This window comes from Dermacentor silvarum, chromosome 7, assembly GCF_013339745.2.
Source record: "Dermacentor silvarum isolate Dsil-2018 chromosome 7, BIME_Dsil_1.4, whole genome shotgun sequence".
Lineage (NCBI taxonomy): Eukaryota > Metazoa > Arthropoda > Arachnida > Ixodida > Ixodidae > Dermacentor > Dermacentor silvarum.
The window spans coordinates 8,448,664-8,468,955 of record NC_051160.1 but is presented as its reverse complement, the minus strand read 5'-3'; the positions used below and the strand labels follow the sequence as shown (position 1 = coordinate 8,468,955).

The 20,292-nt window shown below is 45.4% G+C and overlaps 1 protein-coding gene across 3 annotated transcripts in view; it reads left to right on the top strand.

Moving 5' to 3' along the window:
- LOC119457499 (L-asparaginase-like) overlaps positions 1-20,292 on the top strand; it is an 83,352-nt gene that overhangs the window by 19,863 nt on the left and 43,197 nt on the right. For all 3 annotated transcript variants that reach the window (XM_037719086.2, XM_049670133.1, XM_049670134.1), the window contains exons 5-9: positions 2,869-2,952; positions 7,957-8,083; positions 14,972-15,084; positions 16,507-16,692; positions 19,914-20,027. In XM_037719086.2, coding sequence (XP_037575014.1) covers positions 2,869-2,952; positions 7,957-8,083; positions 14,972-15,084; positions 16,507-16,692; positions 19,914-20,027 — 624 coding nt within the window. The remainder of the gene's footprint in view (positions 1-2,868; positions 2,953-7,956; positions 8,084-14,971; positions 15,085-16,506; positions 16,693-19,913; positions 20,028-20,292) is intronic.

The window sequence follows — 20,292 nt, the reverse complement described above, 5'->3', positions numbered from 1 at the left end:
CCTCTCTGGAGAGCGTCGAGAGTTCTCATGACATGATGGGGACAACTTTAGTATCAGATGAAAATATCTTCTAATGGCATATTTAATAGGTCAGTTCAGAGTGCTCTGATGGCGATTCAAAGCTTTTTAATTTTTCTATTTCCAGAATAGTGTGGCCCAGGCAGGAGTGGATTATTGATACAGTTGTGATACCCTATATATGACTTTCCAAGGAAAAGAAGAAACAACAAAATACAGTAAAGAAGTACAGTGTACAATGCAAGGGACTGTGAACATTGCATTACTATGAGCAAAGATAATTTGTTCGCAGAAAGAAGAAAATATGAACAGTAGAAGGAACCAATGAACTAATCAAGCCGTACCAAACTTAACACAATGACAGCATTGGCATGATTCATCGTTCTACACAAAGGCCCACACCCACAAAAATAAATGTTTGTCACAAGCACAATTTTTTTCATTGAATGGTACATTGTCAGACATGAATACATTGACAGGCAGAGCGTTCCATTCAGTAATCTTGTCGGGATGATGATGCCTAGTTGGTCTAACTGATAGCGGCTGGAGATGGGCGCAGGATCAACCTGAGTCACGTTTCTAGAGGCAGAAAATAAATTTTAGGCATGCTACCTTTCTTCAAGCTTCAAGGGTGGCAATGTTATTTTATTCATTAAGTGAGATGGGGAATCATGACGTCCATAACAATTAAATATAAATTGGATGGCTAGTCTGTTGATGTGCTCCAATTTATCAGTACCCTTTTTCATGAACAACATATGCCTGTGCCCAGATGACACAGGCACATTTCATTCTTAATCTTACCAACGTGTTACACGCTAATAGTTTCACAGATGAAGGCGAATGTTTAAGCTTGTGCCTAACAGGCTTAGTTTACGTTGAGCAGACGTACAGACATTGTTGATGTATTTTGACCAGTTCCAGCGGTTGTTGGTTGTGGCACCAAAATATTTTAAAGTGTCTGTTTCAGTAATTGCGCATTCCTTAATGGTGTATTGATACGCTAGAGGGTGTTTCTTGTTGGTGATGCGCATAAACTCAGTTCTTTCTTCATTAAGTTTTATTTCCCAAGTATCGCACCAGTCAGAAATTGCGCTGAGATTTTTATTCAGAGTTACTTCGCCATCAGCATTGTTCATCGCTTTGTAGAGTAAGCAGTCATCTGTGAACAACCTAATACTAACACTGTCATTGATGCATGCTGTTAAGTAAAGATCCGAGCACGCTCCCTTGTGGCACTCCCCGAGTTTACGGGGAAGCATCCTTCAACACCGATGACTTGCCTGCACGTGGAGATATCGAATTTACCAGGTTTGGTGAAAAGCAATATTTGCCAAGTTTTGTTATTAAATAAAATGAGACCCTGTCGAAAGGTTTACTAAAATCAAGGAATATAAAATCAATCTGGCTGGCTTTATCGAGAACTGAGACAAAAGCGTGAACGGTAGACAGAAGCAGAGTAGTTGCAGACAATCTCTTGCAAAAGCCATGTTGAAATGAGGACAGAATGTTGTGTTTCTCCCGAAATTTTTCCATAAAGATTGTAATTATATGCTCTAGAAGCTTGCACAATATACACTTAGTGATATGGGGTGATAGTTTGTCAGTAAAGCCAGGTCACACAACACGAACGACACGCCAGTTTGATGGAACAATGCCACAAGAAATGGATGTGCAAGAAATTACGAGAAGAAAAGGGGAAAGCCACTCGGCATATCGACAAAGAAAAACATTTGGAATATTGTCAGGACCGCTTGCCTTTCATGATTTCAGATTTAAAAGCATATAAAATGTGCCCTCGTGCATTATAACATTTTCTGTATTGTTGGCAACATTTGGAAAGCATTGATTTGATTCAGTGAACATGGAGTAAAAATAGTGATTTAACTCGAAAGTTTGTTGTAGCTTTGTGAATTATCCATTCATCAATTTTTAAGCGGTCAATTGTTTGGCAGTTATTCAAGTTCAAGTGGTGCCAAAATTTTTCAGGGTCAATTTTAAGAAACTACATGTGCGGGAACATTAAAACTGCCTTTCCACTCTAATTTTTTCAGTGAGTGTTTGTTTTAGCTCTTGCAATGCTGGATAAAATTTTTAACCTTTTCCGTCTCTTTTTTACTTTCCGATTGGGATGAATTACGTCCCGATCGATCCAAGGGTTTTTTCAATTAACCATTTTTGTTTCGTTGACATGAAATTGTGATTGCAGAAGTGGCAAATGGATTTGAACTTCAACCAGAGGTAATTAATGTCATTGCCTCCAGTGCTAGTTTAAGGTAATCGAAAATGGACTTATCATTGGCTTTAGAAAAAAATGTTTGGCAGACTTGCATTTTTTAATCACACCATGTTTCAGCGGTCTATTCGACAAGTTCATGTAAAAGCAGCCACTAAGTGTTACTGCTAGCATAGGTTGGCTCAACTCGTGATAAGGAAGCAGAATTATCACTTCCACACCTGGTTGTTCTTGCAATACAGCTGTAAAGCTGTTTTTTGCCACCTACTTGCACAGGCCAGAGCGCTCTCAAACGAACACTCGGGTATGCCCGTGTTAGTACTTCCCTGCCTTGCAAAGTGTACTTGTATGTACGAGCAGCGTGTGGCAGAGTTTTTCTATGACTTTGAAAGTATGTGTGTGTCAGTACTCCTGGCAAAGAGTGCATTTCCCTTATGTTTTCAAAAATATCTTGAAAATCTCGGAAAGCAGGTAAAAATATTCTGCAAGGACTATTTATTAGAACAAACCAATGAGAAGATGATCGGCATGCAGAGCCTGGCTGCATCCAGTTGTTTGAGCAGTGATTGGGCTGCAGCTGTGCTCTAACTCGGCATTGGCTCTTCACTGGCCAGATTCCAATCTTTGAGCCGAGGAGTGATGGACGGGAGAACTTGCTCAACTCTCTCATCATAGCCGGCAACTACGTCGTTCCAGAGGTGAGATTTGCTTCATGTTTTCTACTGCCGTCCATAGGTTGGTCCTGTGCCCCTTCACTCTTTGAAGCATGGTCGTCAACACTGCTAACTTGTGTTTCAAAACATCTTTTCTCATTGCCTCACGGTATCTTTGGTTCGTTGTCATCAACCTGCACTATTCTAGACCTCATTTCCACGATTACAAGAAACCAGTAAATCTGTAGCTTTGCCTTGGCACTTGTGGCTAGTATATTTCTTGCTGGCTCGGCAACAGTTGAATCATTGATTGATTGTGTACTTGAGTAGTCAAGATAGTGTGAAAGACGCTGAAAAAAGAAAGAATGATCACCTTGTATGTGCACAAGTTAGAAGGCACATGGAAAATCTGTTCTGCGGAATTGCGCAACGTTCATGAAAGGGCATCCGCTTGTATGTAGCACAAAGCTACAAAGGAGGTTTCTCCAAAACAAAGCTTTGTAGAACTACGAAGCTTTATAGAATGCACAGTTACAATTTCTGTGCCTATCAATTTTTTCTAGGGGTGTGCAAATATCAAAATTTGTGAATACAAATACTTAGCTTCGAATACCAAATAATGATATGCACATGTATTTATTAGCAAGTTGAATTAATTTGTTATGTTGGAACATTGCAATTACATTGTCAACGTTCAAAAACATTGTGTTTTTGGCTCATGTTAACTTGAAAAATTTAGCAATTCCCACTAGCTCTCTTCGCCAGCCTGTGCTTTATTATACCGCATCAAATGCATGTGCACTCGGAAACATTTGACCCTGTGCCAGCAGTCGCTCATCGCGCTTGCTGTCAAGCAATAAACTCAGAATTGGAGGTGGCGCTGAAAAAAAAATTGTCGGCGCTTCTATATCGTGAAGATGGTTAACCAGCGAAGCTGAAACGTGCGGCCCCAGTATTTATCACTGGATTAATCCCGAGGGTTCATTAAAGTATTTCTCAATTATGAGGTTACACACACGTTCGGCAGCGAAGGAGAGAATGACGTCACTGACGGTATATGCACGCAGTCCGCCGTTGTCGTTTGCTTGGCGGCATTATTAGCAGCATTCACCCGCCCATTGTCGCTTGCGATTCTTCAAAATTAAATTGCTTCAAAATTAAATCTGTCCGTCACGTAGGACAATGAATAGCTCATACCCCCTTAAGCAATGGCTCATACTCCCGTAAACGTGGCCTCCCCATTATGACGACACAAGAGAAGTGAAATTCTACGCTGGAATGATTAGTGGCAACGCAGCCAGCTGTGGAAGCAGACGACAACGAAAGCGGGAGCAGTGGCACGAGCCAACAGCCAGCTGTGGAAGAAGATGACGCTCGAGCCACTGCTGATGATGATAATTTTCTGTACACAGGCGATTTCGCCTAGCCGTGTACGATTTAGCCTAAACCTATAAAGCTTCGCTTGAAAAAAAAAAGAAGTGCACCCTCGCTGTGCCCCTTGCTACTGAGAGGCTGGCTTTCCCGCAACTGCTAAGTTTAGACGTTTAGCGGCTACGTATGCTTTACAGGCTAAATTTCGCAAGTGGCACGAAATAGCCACAAAATTCAGCACATCACTACCTCAATATTCTTAGATTAGATAGAAACAAATGCTAAGAATCGTGTTTGCTCCCACACAGCAGCAACATATTCGATTTGATTCGAATATTCGTATCCAACCGAATATTCAAACATTTTCAAAAATCTATTTTTCGAATCGAATATTAAAAATGTAATATTCGATAATATTCAAACTTTCTGAATATTTGCACACCTCTAATTTTTTCCTCTTTATAGCTCCCGTCCTAGATGTTGATAAAGTTACAGTGCTGCTTTCTGTTAGAGGAACCATACAAACTGTTTTGCTGTGCTGATCAAGCCAAGTTCTCGCTCCTTTCATGCTTGCCCGACAGTGAGGCGCAAACAGCCACATCACTCACGGATTTCTGCCAAGGGCGTGACAGTTGCACTGTCACTGTGGGTTTTCTGGGTGAAATTGGCCGAAATTCATCACACTGCAGAAGCAGCATCAGCTTTTTGCATGTCTGGAACCGGTGATAACCTCTTTTTATGGTGGGTTTCATTTTGCATTAGGATCATTTGTCTGACTGTTTAAGCTTAAAGGTTTGTCCATTTTTCATAATTGCTTGCAAAATTACCATCTCGAGTCATTTTAAAATGTGTGCCTCAGTTCAAAGAAATTGCCTAAATATTGCATGTTCTTTATTATTAAAGAAATTCAAATGTATTTTCTAGAATACTCAATATAGTTGACGAGATCACTCACCCTGCTTCTTCACCTGGAAGAGTTGAAATGTTTGGTTACTTTGTGCTTCTACCTTTCTTTTTCCGGCTGGCTCAATCTACGTCACCTTCAAGAGCAAGCTTATTTGCCTACTGCACTCCCATTAAACTTTGGAATTCCTTTCCTGACATTCATGTATCTCGTCCATTTCATAGTCACTGTTTACGTTTAGTCTGTTTACAGTGCTTGAAATAGTTGGATTGGAGCAGTTCATTGCTTTTCTGTATGTGTGGTTGAACGGCAGAATTTTCGAATTAAATTGAATTGCAATGTTTGAGTCTGATGGTCTTGAAATATAAGATCAAATGTGTAATAATTTTTTCCCTCTAAATGTGAAAAATAAAAATAAGGAAACCTGAAGAGCAAGTGTGGCAAACAAAAATATTCGTTTTGCTGGATGTTATAGGTAGTGCTATCTGTTCGCACAGGGGAAACAGTTGCTGCTCAGTGCCTGCACTGCTGAGCATGAGCTCACAGTTCTCGACGGCCGCCACATTCCGATGCAAGTGGAATGCAAAAAACACTTGGTGCTTGCATACATGTAGGTGCACGTTAAACAACCTCAGGTGGTCAGATTTAATCTGGACCATCCCTGATTAGTGGTGTGCAAATAGTAATTTTTGAGACCAAATCGAATACGAATCAAATGGTGCTAGAAGCGGATTGAACTGAATACGCAACAATTTTCCAATAGTTCACAAACAGCTGTTTTTGCCATTAAATATAAAACAATCTTCACATCCGAGTATACTTGCAACATTATAGCAAGTTTCTATTGTTACATTGCACGTTATGGAGGGGCACTTATTGCAAGCACAAATGTAGCATTAACAGCAGTTTATTTGCATCAGTGGTGTGTGTACCAATGATGGCGGCTTAGCTGGATTACTTGTCTGGGTGACATAGCGTGGTCCACTATGTAACTTCTAGTCCTTTATGCCCGTACTTTGGTCACAGGGGTGAAATTTATTGTAATTTTGCACCAATTTTTTGCTTAATAGCGCACAGTTGGCAATTCTTCAAATGTTAGTTGGCGATTTGAAATACTCAAAAACTATTTGAAAGGTATTTATATTTTTGAATACTGAGTATTCTATATCAAGACCAAATCAAATAGGAGAATATTTAAGTGCTGTGCAAATAAAAAATTTTTGGGTGGGGAGCGAATTCGAATATGAAAGTTTGAGTGCGAATTGAATAGAATATCTTTCGAATACTTCCAAGTTAAATTACTGAAAAAATGTATTGCATAACACAGCCAAAAAAGCTAATTTATTGCACAACTATTGTACTCCCACATAGTTGTTCCTAGAAAAAGGAACAGTCCAATACAGCTGTTCAACATAATGGATGGCTACAAGTTGAATCACTGAATGTTGCCATGGAGGAAAGTGAGCTGCTCAACATGTCCCAGAAGTATACATGCTCTCCTGCTGGTAACAACTGCACCGAACAATGAGAACAGGCGCTCGCTAGACACGCTTGTGGCTGGTATAGCCAGGTATTGCCTTGCAACGTAAGCCAGCAAAGGGCTCCTGCCACCAGCGACACAGGTCTTCCTTTCGGTGCAGAGTCACATCACGCCTTTCTGCTTCAGCTTGTGGCTGTGAATGCTGTTGCTGGCTTAGAAGGGTGTCAAAATTATTCCGCAAGGAGAATTGGGTATTTAGAAGTGCTGCGATTTGATTTTTAGCGAATGAAACCATTATGAAGTCAACGTCCGATTTTTCCGACTCCCTAGGGACCACGAAAATGTCAGAAAAATCGGGCAGCCCAAAAAAATGAATGCATGCCTTTTACAGCCCCCAAGAGCACAAATCACCACAGGCACGTCCGAAATAGCTCTAAAGGCCTGCCAGTACACTTATAGGTGTATCGGTGTTCATACTGTGATAGGAGACGGCAGGTGCACGCACGTATAATTAAGGAATACATACCACGTCCCGTGACAATTGCCCCTTCTCACTCATGGTATGCTTCACCGCAATACTTCGTGTATGCTTCACCGTGTAGCATTACTATATTGAGGCAAAGCTGACTTTCGGGAACCGGCATTATGCAACGTGTTGTGCTTTCCAAGCTTCGAAGCCACTGGCGAGGATTACAAAGGCGAAGTCAGTTCCATTGCCAACAGCGCCGAATTGTTTTATTGTAAAACAGGACACCGAACAGCAAAAATTTTGGTAGCTAACATCACTAGCGTTGGTGGCTACGGCTGCCAGCGGATCTGCGTGCGAAAGCACCGCTTCAAGGTGGTGAGATAATAAAAATGGTGGCGATGGTGGCTTCGGTTAATCCCGTTTCAGACCTGCGGTCATGGCAAGAAGTCCGGAAAATCGGACGGCGAAAGTTCTTTGCGTCCGAAATTTCATACATTCTTACACAATGACTGGATCTATGGGGTACAAGGCGGTGCCGTGAAGGCGTCCGGAAAATGGGTCGTTGACTGCATTTATTTTCAGGAACTTCAAATACTTCGAATAGTAAAAGTTCGGTGCAAATCGAATCGAATAGCAAACACTATGAAAAATATTTGACAGTTCGCACATCCGTATCCCTCTTAGTTGTGAGTTGTTTTTAGACAGTGAACCTAGTAATTTGTTTGATTTATTACATAATTTTTCTTTCCACCACTGAGTGCATGGTCCTTAGCTTTCTTTGAAGCTTTCAGATTGATTAATCGTCTCATGTATACATTTTCCCAGGTCACATTGATGTTCAACAACAAGCTCTTCCGTGGCAACCGGACAAGTAAGACCAGCATCAATGAGCTCGACGCTTTCTCCTCCCCCAACATGCCTCCGCTGGCCACCATTGGGGTCAAGATCAAAGGTATGAGTGCAGAAATCAAGCTTATGTTGGCAGCTGACTTTGTCTTAAACTTTTAGTTTATTTTTTATTTTTTTCCTTTTCTTTTTCTGGCAGAAAAGGATGAACAGTCGGTGAAGAAAAATTATGAAAGCCATTTTTTGAGTATTGTGCTGAAGTCGTGCAATTAATGATATTGCAAAAATTATGACTATTAAAAGGAGAATAAAGCCAAGTAGTAATTCAAGCTATGGTTAGTAAATCACTGTGATGGGGAAAACAACGACAAACTTGCCGGTTTCCAGTTGGGCCAAGTTGGGCCCAGGATCCGTTTAATAATGACACGGCAGACGGGAGCTTGCTACACGAAACACAGACTTTAAACAGACACGCTAACAGGATACAGACGATTTACATACACATGTACGTGGCCTATAGTTCGGAAGTTGTCCTTCCATATAAAGCACGTGCCTAGCACTCATGCTTAAACACTCGCCCGTGTGCATCGTCGTTGCGGTGCCCGTGACGGTGGTTGTGACGGTGGAGCGTCGTTGTGGCTACGTCGCTGCTGTCGCGCCGCACCTTGTCGCGACGCGGAAGCAAGAGGAAAACAGCAGGCCGGTAGAACACCAGGCCAATGCTGTAGCTGGCCAGTAACGCCTGGCCTGTAACGCCTCGGCCGCTATAACGTCGGGCTCGGTCGGCGGACAGGCAGCTCAGGTGCGCCGGTGGCCAGCAGGAAGCACTGCACCAGGCCGCTATCACAGCAGGCCGCTGGTACACAGGAGAACAGAGCCACGAGCGGGATCTACGACCAGGTCCGCACGGTAGCAGGACGCCCGGTCGCCAGTCCTCGGGCTCGCTCAGCAGGCTGGTAGCTCAGACGTCCCGGTCTAAGCAGGAAGCACTGCACCAGGCCGCTATCACAGCAGGCCACGGTGCGCAGGAAAGCCCAGCCACGAGCTGGATCTCCGACCAGGTCCCCACGGTAGCTGGACACCCGGTCGCCGGTACCCGAGCCTGGAGCCGCCGTTTTGCGAGCTTGTGTGGAAACGACGACGACACGAAAGTGTAAATTACTCTCATCATAATGTGGTATACAGTCGAGCCCATATATAACAGCCCCACTTAAGACGAACTTTCACTTAAAACTGGACGAAACCTGCGAGACCGTCAACATATAAATTATTTCAATGGCACAAAATCGCACGTACAATGAATGTCTTTGAGCCCTGCCGATCGGTTACAGCGAACGGACGGCGTAAACCCGGTGCCGCAATACGAGATATAACGACGGCCTCCAACCCCTTTGCGCGTGCGGACTGTTTTCCTAAGCCTCCTCGTAGACGAGCTACCCATTTCGTGCCCCTCTCAAGCAAGCTACCCTCTCCCCACAGGCACGCCCTCTCCAACCCGACACGTGCTGTCTCCGTGGCGCCTGGGTGACCGCGCCTACCGCGCTCGCCGGCCAGCAAGGCTTTGGGGGAGCCATGTTGGTTTCGGAACTATGTGCGTGCGACCGCGCCCGCTGAGCAGCAAGGCTTCGAGGGGAGCTTTCGGAACTATGTGCCCCTGCGCTACAGGCACAATGCAAAGACGTGGATGACGCGCGATTTATTCACATAGTGGCTGGGCGAGTTTTTCTGCAACATGCAGAGGCAAGGCAGGCGCGTCATGCTCATGCTTAACTGCTCAGTGCACCTCGTGCTAACTTCTCTGATAGCAGTGACTCGACTTTTCCTGCCGCCCAAAACGACTTCGAAAGTGCAGCCGCTTGATTTAGGCATAATACATGCCTTTAAGGCATCGTATCGGCGCCGCATTGTGGAGCGCTTGCTCATCGCTGTTGACCACCCGGCCACCAACTTGCCGCTTCGAGTTTAACTGTATTCAGCCGTTGAGATGGTGAAGGCGGCCTGGGCGGAGGTGACAGCCGCTTGCGTGCGGAACTGTATCGGCAAGGCCGGCTTCGTCGACGTAGTATCTGATGGCGAGCCTGACACTTCCGAAGAGGTTCAGTCCGGTGGCGATTTGTGGCAGCACATCGTAGACTCCGCCATGGGGGGCCATAACATTGGCTGGGATGATTTTATTCCTGCTGATGAAGACACTGACATTGCGGAACCGTGCACGGACAAAGCATCGTTCGGGAAGTGCGGGCTGAGAGCGACGTGGAAGAATCAGATTACGATGAAACTTCAGAGTCAGCACTCATAAGCGCGCCTGTAGCAATGAGCTACATAGAGGGTCTCAGGCAACTTGTCTATGCCAAGGGCCTCGGTGAAAGCATGCTTCCGCTTTAAATATATTAAGCTGGAGACCACCCTCATCGGATGTGCACTGTATAAACAGACGAGCAGCATGGACTTTTTTGCAAAAGAAAAAAATGTGTAGCACCTTATTATTTTTTTTAAGCTGTGGTGCACTTACTATGAACTTCGGGATATAACGAATGGACGCCGCGTGACGCTCAGGTTTGTTATAAGTGGGCTTGACTATATTCTATTTTAATATGTATAACAGCTTTTCTTTGACGCTGTAGTGGCGCTGCAAGCACAAGGTGCTATCCGCAAACGCAAAGCCCTATTCTAAATCTCTTCACTCCTGCATGGCCCAATGCTAACACCTGCAAAGCTCTTTGGGGCCCTAAACTTTAGGGGCCCCTATTCTAAAACTCTCTACTGTCAAGAGTAGTAATATTGCAATTGCAAAAGCGGTAACAGGGAAATTGTTTAAGAGCAGTTTTTTTTTCATAATTTATTTTTCCTGATGCGGAAGCTATGTTCGTTTTTGTGGAACAGAAAAAAAAAAATAGAACTTCATCTGTTTTCCTATTTTCTGTGCTAGGGTATGCTAAGAGCTAGCTCTTTGCATGTTTCACGTCAGCTTGGCACAGAATGCCTTGAACCATGCAATGCATAATGTTCGAGTGTGGTCGAAGGCTCCACGTAGGCTCTTTATTGAGCGGGCCAGAGTCCAGCCTGGGCTGGGTTGGCCCGGGCCCGTGCAGTGCTCTATCGGTAACCATGATTAAGAAAATTTTAGGCTCTTGAAAAAGTTTTTGTTTCAGTACTGTGGGTTTTAGCAAGTAGATGAACAGTTAGTGCATGTTCTCGCTTGAGTTTGTGATGGTGAACAGATTTGTGGCTCTTGTCACATTTATACAGTGTAGACCGCTTATAATGTAATTAAGTCGCCGGAGTCGCGAATATCCGCACTATAAGCGGTACCGCACTATAACCAAAGCAACAATTTTCAAGGCCCGCACATATGCAAAACATGTGCACCGGGCCGCCACGCGTATGCGACAGTCGAGGAATGCGGCTAGAACGTTTGCATTCAATGTACAGTCGAATCTCGTTAATTCGAACGAAATCACGCGGCGGCACCTCCGATCGGCATTGCTCCGGCACCGCCAAAGAGTAAAAGCTTAGGAGAGACCCCTCAATGTTGCGTGCGAACAAAACAAAAAGAAAGAAAAAAAAAGCACGGCGGAAATTTCACCCTCCCTCAAATGGCAAGGTCGCCGATTCTGCGTTGCGCCGGAACATGCGTGTACATGTCGACGTCTCAGCCACGCTACCGTAGCCACGCGTAGAAAATGGCAGTGAACCCTTCTTTCTCCTTTATGCTTCCTCTACTTTCTAGTCACGTGTTGACCTTGCACACTGTGGCTATGGCGCAGAGGGAAGCAGCAGCGCTGTCCCAGGCCGGCCAACGAAACTGCCCACGCCGGCAAACGCCCGCTTCCTGATAACGGCAGAAAATGAAACTTCGGAGAGCTGGCCGGAGCGGCGGCTCCTGCACGGCAGCGGGCGCGCACGGTGACATTCGAAAGTGAGGGAGCTACGAGGGAGGGCGAGGGGAGCCACCGAAGCGGCGGAGTTGCCGAGGCGAAATCCGCTTCCCTGCCGCCCTCCTCCCTCACATTCCACGGTCTCCGCGTGCGCCCTTTGCCGTGCCGTGCCGGCGCTGCCTGCTCCCTGAAGTTTCGTTTACTGCCGTTATCGTGAAGCGAGCGTTGGCCGGCGTTGGCAGTTTCGTGGCCCTCGCTTGCTATGCCCGCCATGATATTTCACGACTTGCACTCAAGATTCTAGTTTCAGCCTCACTGGCTGTTCGTTCGCACCACGTGCCCTTCTCCTCCACTTCGTCTCTCTTCCTCGAGCACTCCTTGGGGCGCCCGTTTGAGGGGAGCGTTCGCCGTCCCCGCTGACTTCCGTACCAGGCAGCCGCACTGTAACCAGTATTTCGTTTCCCGCAACTGCACTATAAGCGATACGTGTATACATGGAGTGCTATGGGAAAATTAACGGGAGTCTGAAAAGACCGTACTATATCCGGTCCTGCACTATAAGCGGTTAGTTATAAGCGGTCTATACTGTAGTTTATTAAATGTGATAGTGTTACTACATATTGCTGTTTATATGTCAACGCCAGTATGCCAGCTGGCTTCTCAAGCAGTATTAGTGAAAATTGAAATTTAAATCCTAAGGCATACTGATTTTCGTCAGTGAGGAATGCACACCCTTTGGTTGACTACATAGCTTCACGGAGCAAGAAACCTTTAGGAGTGGAAACTCCGCCAGTTGCGGCGACCAGATAATGTCACAAGCCCGCGGAGCCACTATCATGCTGGCGGCACCTGGCGGCTGAGAAAGAAATTACCGCCGTCTTGGTTGCCAAGGCAACCGGTCACGTGTTTCTCTCGTTCGCGGCTGCGCGCGTTGCTCCCGTTCGGCCGCGCGCCTCACAACTTCTACTGAGGGCACTCACACATCCCACCGGCATCCCATCTTAGGCTAGCAATTTCCGAACAAGGGTACACTGCACGTATCAGCGCTGTTAGTATTACGGCCCTCGAACAGACACCGACAAGAACAGTTACTGTTTGACTTAAAGGCCCACAAAAACAACGCTACGGCGTGCACGCTGAAGCGAACGCCGAACGCCTGTGTCGTATACTTTGAGCGCGGGAGACACGGGCGCCGCCGAAGAGAACGCGCCCGAGCGGCACCACCGATCCGCCGGGCTGCTGCTCTTTTTTTTTTTTTTTTTCGCTGCTGCTTGCATGACGTGCCGCAAGGCGCCGCCACTGCATGCGCCCCCGTCGGCGCATTAATGTGACCTTATCTGGTCGCACGCGAGCGCCCGCGCTGACGGGAGTTTCTACTCCTAAATAATCTTCCTCCGTGCATAGCTTCACACTAAAGCTTTCCACATCAGTGCTTTTTCTTCTTTTATGATTGTGTAGGACATGATTAGAAACATTGCTGACTCTTGTTTGCTCGCAGACATACATGAAAGCTATCTGCAGATACAAAACGGTCATTTGATATTTACTAAAGTATTAAATACAGGACATAGGTTAACACTTCAGACTTTGTTGTAGCATAGGCAGAACAATGGACACACAGAATGACACATTAGACAGTGTTTGTCTAATGTGCCTCTCTGTGTCATTCTGCCTGTGCTACAGCAAAGTAGAAGCTGCCATACCAAAAAGCTCATGTAGCTACCCTCATTGAGACTTTATTATTAGTGATAACAACTCTGTCATTATTAAAAAGTTTAACATTTTTTAGCATCTGTAGAACACATGGCAACATATGGCTTAAAGTGGCCACCACTCCCTGCACGAAGGTTGTGGAATGTGTCTAGTGTCACATTGCGAACCTATTGAACAAAACGTTTTGAATGATGTAAATATTGGCAATGAAATATAGTTCTTATCGTGCCTTTGTGGCCTTCCATTCTTTCGGCACTCAATGTGTTGCACTGCTGCGCTCACGCAAAGCAATGCCCATACTGCTCTGCCCATCCTTGCACTTAACTTTTCGTATCAGCACCACTGCTGAGATTGGTACATCGTGCTGCCTAATATCAGAGGCCATACTGTTGGCACAGTAGTGCTGTCTTCCATCACCAGATGGTACCGTTGGCTAATGAGCAATATAAATACAGTGTAGACCGCTTATAACGTAAGTCGCCGGAGTCGTGAATATCTGCACTATAAGCGGTACCGCACTATAACCAAAACAACGATTTTCAAGCCCTGCACGTATGCAAACCATGTAGACCAAGCAGCTGCGCTTATCCGAGAATCGAAGCGTGCGACTGGGAGTTTTGCATCCGTTTATATTTACAAACATTGAACGGTTAATGTCCAAGTACCCACGATCTTCGCATGAAGCAGACAAAGTAATAATTTTAAAAATGTCTCAGTTTCGCCCGAAAGGCGAAGTATCAATTGCGATAGCAAATTAGTAGATAGCTATAAGGAGTAGGGATAGTAGTTTTATCGGCTGCATAAACTTGACACGTTCGATTACTAACTGAATTAACAAGCGTGGTGTCAACGTGCGCAAGCAAACATGAATAGACTCGATGACCGCAGACAACCACTGTCAAAACGCGGGCTTGGGGAAACGTGGCCACCGCAGCGAGCGAAGGTTCGTGCGGTCTACGCTTCAACGGAAACTGAGCGGCGTAAACACAGCGCATACAAAGGTCAGAGCCGTGTGGAGATCGCTTTCAAGATACGGGGCGCGCGACAACGCCGGCACAGGCGCGAACGCACGTCGATGAACTCTTACCAGCAGTGCATGAATGAAACCCAGTTTGTCCATAGCACGGAGGGGGTAGAGACATCTTCCACACATTGTCTTGTTCTATACAAAACTGTGGAAAATAAAATAAAAGAAATCGGCTGAATTTTAGAATGTGTGGAGAGCGCTTTGTTTACCCACCTCCTGTGCTTTGGCTGCCCGCAGGAGATGCTGGTTTCGCAAGAGCATGTGGTGGTTGTCTCCTTGCTAGCATGACATTCCACATTGCCTGACACCACAAATTGTTGGAAGTGTACGCAGCACTTGCCCGCCTTGCTGTACCTTTTCTTTTTTTTTGATGCAGTGAACTGGAGGGCTGTGTTCCAGCAGAACACCATGGAAAAGTTTCGTGTGCACTCCAAGCTCAACCGCAACGTTGGCCTACTCCGTCTCTTTCCCAGCATCACTGTTGAAGTGGTGCGTGTGTGCCTCGTAGCCGCCATCTTCACTTCTTCATTTGCCTTTTGACTGCGACATATTGGGGAGATTTAGTGATGCGTTGTGTGTGACGGGGCTTCAGCTGAAGGTCACTGAGGGTTCTTAAAGCGATGCTGTCATTGTGGACTGGGATGGGTCTTTATTCCACAGTGGTTGGAATGTAAAGAGGACGAAGGAATGTGGAGAGGAGGAAAGTAGGTTTAGGGTACGGCACCAACCAACTTGTTGCATCGGTGATGATGTCAAGCTCTCTGCGGTGAGTGCACACCTGCAGTCGGGCGTGGCAGACGGGATACACCTGAGTGGTGCTTGTTGAACCAGCACTTTGCGCTGGTTGGGTAGCGGTGGAGCACGTTTAGCCAAAAGACGAGAGTCGGTCGAGACATTTTAATGATGAAATCGATGGTTCGACGATGATTCGGCTGGTCAGGAGGAGGCATAATGAAAGGAAACAGTGAAATGCCGACCAAAAATGAGAAGGTTTAAAAAAAAGTTGTCGCAGTTTCACCTGAAAGGTGAAGCATCAATTGCGATAGCAAATTTGTAGAGAGATATACGGAGTAATGATATTAGCTTTATCAGCTGTATAAACTTGGACATGCAGCAGCACCGGCAACGCGCCGAACTGTTGTCGACGCCGTCGGCATTTTGCCCGCGTTCGCTCAAAATGCGTGCGGCGTTGGTGACTGTTGCCGGAGCCTCTGATATAAATAGGCACTTGGTGCCGCAGCTAAACGTCGCCTCCCTTCCCTCCCCCTTCCCCCCCTCCCCCACGGCCTCTCGCGCATCGGAAGAAGGCGCGTTTGCTCTACATATATGGTGGTTGTAAAGGAGGAAAGAGACGCCTACTTCTGCAGCCCTTAAGGAAGCACGGCGCAGAATGCGCGTTTGTTCTCCGCCGTGCGTTCACTCCCCGTGAAAGAGCGCGTCCCTCGCGCCCTTTCACTCGCACATACAGCGTTCGGCGGCGCGCGGCCACGATTTCATCTCCATTGACGTCATACGGAACCTCACGGCGACGGCGACGGCGACGCCGACGGCAGAAATCTGCTTTTGAGTGTCCATATAATTGCTATCGCAATAAAAACAAAAAACTTAAAGACGTTTCGGTTTCTGCAGAAGCCGAAACATTCTTTTTTTTTTTTTAACCTTTTCATTTTTGGTCGGCGTTTCACTGTTGCCTTTCACATTTGAATGACTTCCTTCGAAAGTCGTCTTCGATGGTTTTTGCCTAATTCTAAATACAATTAGAAAGGCAGTGGTGGCCAAATCACACGTAACAATGATATATTGGGTTATTGCTGTTGTGCAAGTACATATTTTAGTTCTGCTGCATGATTGAGTTTGTTGTTTCAGTTGTGAGGTTACCGAGAACGTAAAATAAGTTATTTTGGCCTCCAGGTGCGCGCTTTCCTGACGCCTCCGGTGCAGGGAGTTGTTTTGCAGACCTATGGCGCTGGCAACGGCCCGACCGCACGTGCTGACCTGCTCGATGAAATTCGTCGTGCAACTTTGAGAGGCATCCTGATCGTCAACTGCTCTCAATGTACACAGGGTTCCATTGATGCTGCTTATGCGACAGGCAATGTGAGTATTTCATTACTTGAGCCCCGTTTTGGGATGTGATGTTTCACTCAGAGATAGACTTGCTGCTCCGGATAGCAAGCAACATCCAGTGCGGCGAGCATTTCATTGTTAAAGGGAACGTGCGAGTGCATGGCACTGATTTTGTGTGGGGAGAACGTAGTGCTGGCTTGCATGCTGATTGAAGTTCAACATTCCGTGATATTTTTGTGCTATGGGTTGCGGTAACACTGCATTGCTGCTGCAGATGGTGTTAGCCTGGCAGTTTTTGCTTGCAATCGGTCCAGCTGTGCACAGCTGACGAGTGCATAGAGCGAGCTACCAGTGGTCCATCAGTTCAAACTTGTGTAAAGGAAAGCTCAAGAAGCGCTTGGGATGCCAGTTTGACGGAATAATTCTTTCCATGTAATATGACAGTAATTGTTACACTGTGTAGCACAACTTGCACACTTGCTGTTTCCACTGTACAACTGGCTACCACTTAGGTACATTTCTGATGCCTATCTAAATTCGTACAATTCCTTTGTGCAATCATTCTAATTATTTCAGCTTTACAAGCAACATTGTATTAATTGCTATTGGTCACATAGAAAATGTTGTTCCTGCCTAGGACACCAAACGGTGCTTGAGTCCCACAATGTGAGTGATATGTAAAGGGAACACATATGCATATGTGGAAGAATGTGCAATTTGCTCGTAGAAAAGGCTGTATCATCTGCTGTGCGATTTTCCAGGCTCGCTCCAGGCTCAAAATTATTTCGCTACAGATTGGCTAGTCAGCGCTGGCGGTTGAGCTTGTTGCCTTGAGCAGTGATGCTACCTCTGTGCCAATAGCGCCGAACTGCGCCGAGAGGCGAACCCTGCTACATCCTGCTACACTTCAACAAAATAAGAAATATCTGTGCCCACCCTGCGCTGAAAGGGCTGCTCGGGCTGCTTTCGAAAAGGGAACTTAATCCTCAAGCACTGTACGCACCAGAATGACGAGCAAAAGCTTGTCATTCTGAAGCTACAAATTGAATTAGCGCACCACATTATAATCTGACAGTGTTGCACAGTCAAACATCGCACACGCATATCTGCTCTTCGCAACGGCTCACTACACACATTGGGCTACGTGACGAGCAAAAGCGAACCGCCCCCGCGGTGCCGACCATCGCAATATTTCAAGTAGGTGGTACTGTATTAGTGAAGCACAGCACAGGGCAAACTTAAGTAAATATTTTGTATCACTGACATTGTAAAAAGCAATTAAATTAATTTTCCCGTTAAACGTTCCATTTTCAGACTGCCTGCACAATTATTAAGACATTCTTGTGATAAATTCAAAAAGACGGTTGGCAACTATTTTGATCAAGTTTTACACTCATTATGCTAACTTAATATTCAGAGGCAAAAGTCCCAACACAGACGAACCCACCATGTGACGTAAGCGATTATGTAGTACGCCAGCCTAGAAGGTTGGCGGAGATGTGATGATGATGATGATGATGATGATGATGATAATTTATTGGTATTCCCTTTGAAATGGGGCGATGACCTGATTGATTTAATCAGGTATGCTATACATGTTTCTCATTCTAGCATTTCTGTATGCATCTTCAACTTTTTTTTGGTTTTTACCTTCAAAACTTTTCTATCTACCTCGTACGGCTATTTATGCCTGTGACAGATCCGGTTGTATCAATCTCTGCCCTGCTTTTTTTCCACCAGTGCTCTAAACACCTCTTGCTTATCTCGACTGCTGACCGGTTGATGCTTCTGTCTACTTTGAATTCAAGCACTTCTGGCAGCTGCGCTATTGCCGTCTCTTGGCTGACATTTTCCCGCAATAAGCTAAGTCATTTGAGGGGTGGGGGACTTTGTGTAGACTAGCGCCTGTGAATGCAAAATTATTCTACTCAGTGTCAAATTTGGTGATAATTATCTTGGAACGGAAGTGTTCTTGAAGAGTCAAACAAAATTTAGTTCTCTTCAAAATGTCCACTCAAGTTTTTAACCTAAACATATATACCATAAATTGTGAAATAAAAAAAAATTTTTTATTTGCCGACTCTACCTGTTAAAAAAAATTTTTTTTGCCAAGGCAGGTAAACTACTTATGCAAGCAAGTATGTGTGTAGATAGCATTAGTTTTATCAAAATTACCGATACTTTATCTTTAGAGGACTTGTATGATGTGAAGATAATGGCATGGCAAGAACAGTGCAAAAATGAAGGAATCTAAAATCTTCAGTTCTATTTAGGGAGGTGAAGAAAGATGGTGTGCCTATATTAGACTGTGCTGTATTATCAGCATACCTGTTTTTTACTGAGTGCGCCGTCTTATAAAGGACACATTTAAAGCAGCGAGATCACGCTGAATGTTTTCATAACGCCTCCGAAGTCTGCACACAGCCCGTACAACTGTTTCCATGCTTTTCTAAGCCACTGTAGTGCTTTTCTTAAGCACATCTTATGCAGCACCGCTTCGTCGCAGTCTGCAGTAAGTACTGCGATAAAGGGGCATTCTTAGTGTTTGGTTTGAGTTTATAAACCAGTGGCCACTTACTGTTTTCACATAGCTGGCTCACTGTAAAAGCTCCATATATGTGATATAGTTTGCAATCACTTTCTTAAACCTGCTCCGAAGGTCCATTTTACTGCTCCAAAATGCATCTTTTAATTGCTCCGAAAGCTGCTCTGAAATGGCATGGGCTGGTAGCATCACTGCAGTTGAGGAAAGGTGTGTACGGGGGTAGACACGTGCACTGTGCAGCTGAGGTGGATAAAGCGCACGCACAGTCTCATCCTACACCTTCAAGTCTCTGTCTTGCAGTTCATGACAGACCACGTCTTGGCTCTTCCACACTTTAAATAAATAACACCAAGTGATCTCTGGCCTCTCAGCGGAAAGTTGCTGGACAAGTGGACTTGTCGAAACGTTGGCTCCTGCTCTTGCCTTGTTCTCGTGTTGCTCATCACCTTGAATTTCCATCTCCCGCATTCCTTGTGTTTTCCATGGTATGTCATGGTAGTCTCGTGCTTAGTTTTAAACCCTATCAGTTCTTTAGAGCGTACATTATTTTACCATTTTTTGTTCTATGGTATAGAGTGCCAGAGTCGTGAAGCAAGCCCTAGCACATTGGTAATAATGCAGAGTTAGGAGTCACGTACTTGCAATAGTGGTAACTATGTGTCTTGTTCGTCATGATATTAAACTTTTCTCTTTCCCAATCCCACAGGCTCTCTTTACAGCTGGTGTCATCCCCGGTTCGGACATGACACCTGAAGCTGCCCTCACCAAGTTGAGCTATGTGCTGAGCAAGACTGAATGGTCATACGCTACCAAAAAGGAGGTGTGGTGACTGTTTCTCCTACTATGCTTTTGACCAGTGGCTTAGCTTGGTTGTACTGCAGACAGCAAGCCAACGTGCCTATTCCGCGTGATTGGAGAGCACATGTAATTTATTGTTGTTTCCGTGCCTCGTATTGGAATGGCAAGATGCCGACAGGCCAGCAATACCTGCAGGAGGGCCTTTGCTGGGCCCTCCTTGCTTGCGTTTATTTCTCATAGACCTGATCGCAATTCTCTTTTTTTTCCTCCGATAATCTGTGTGTATG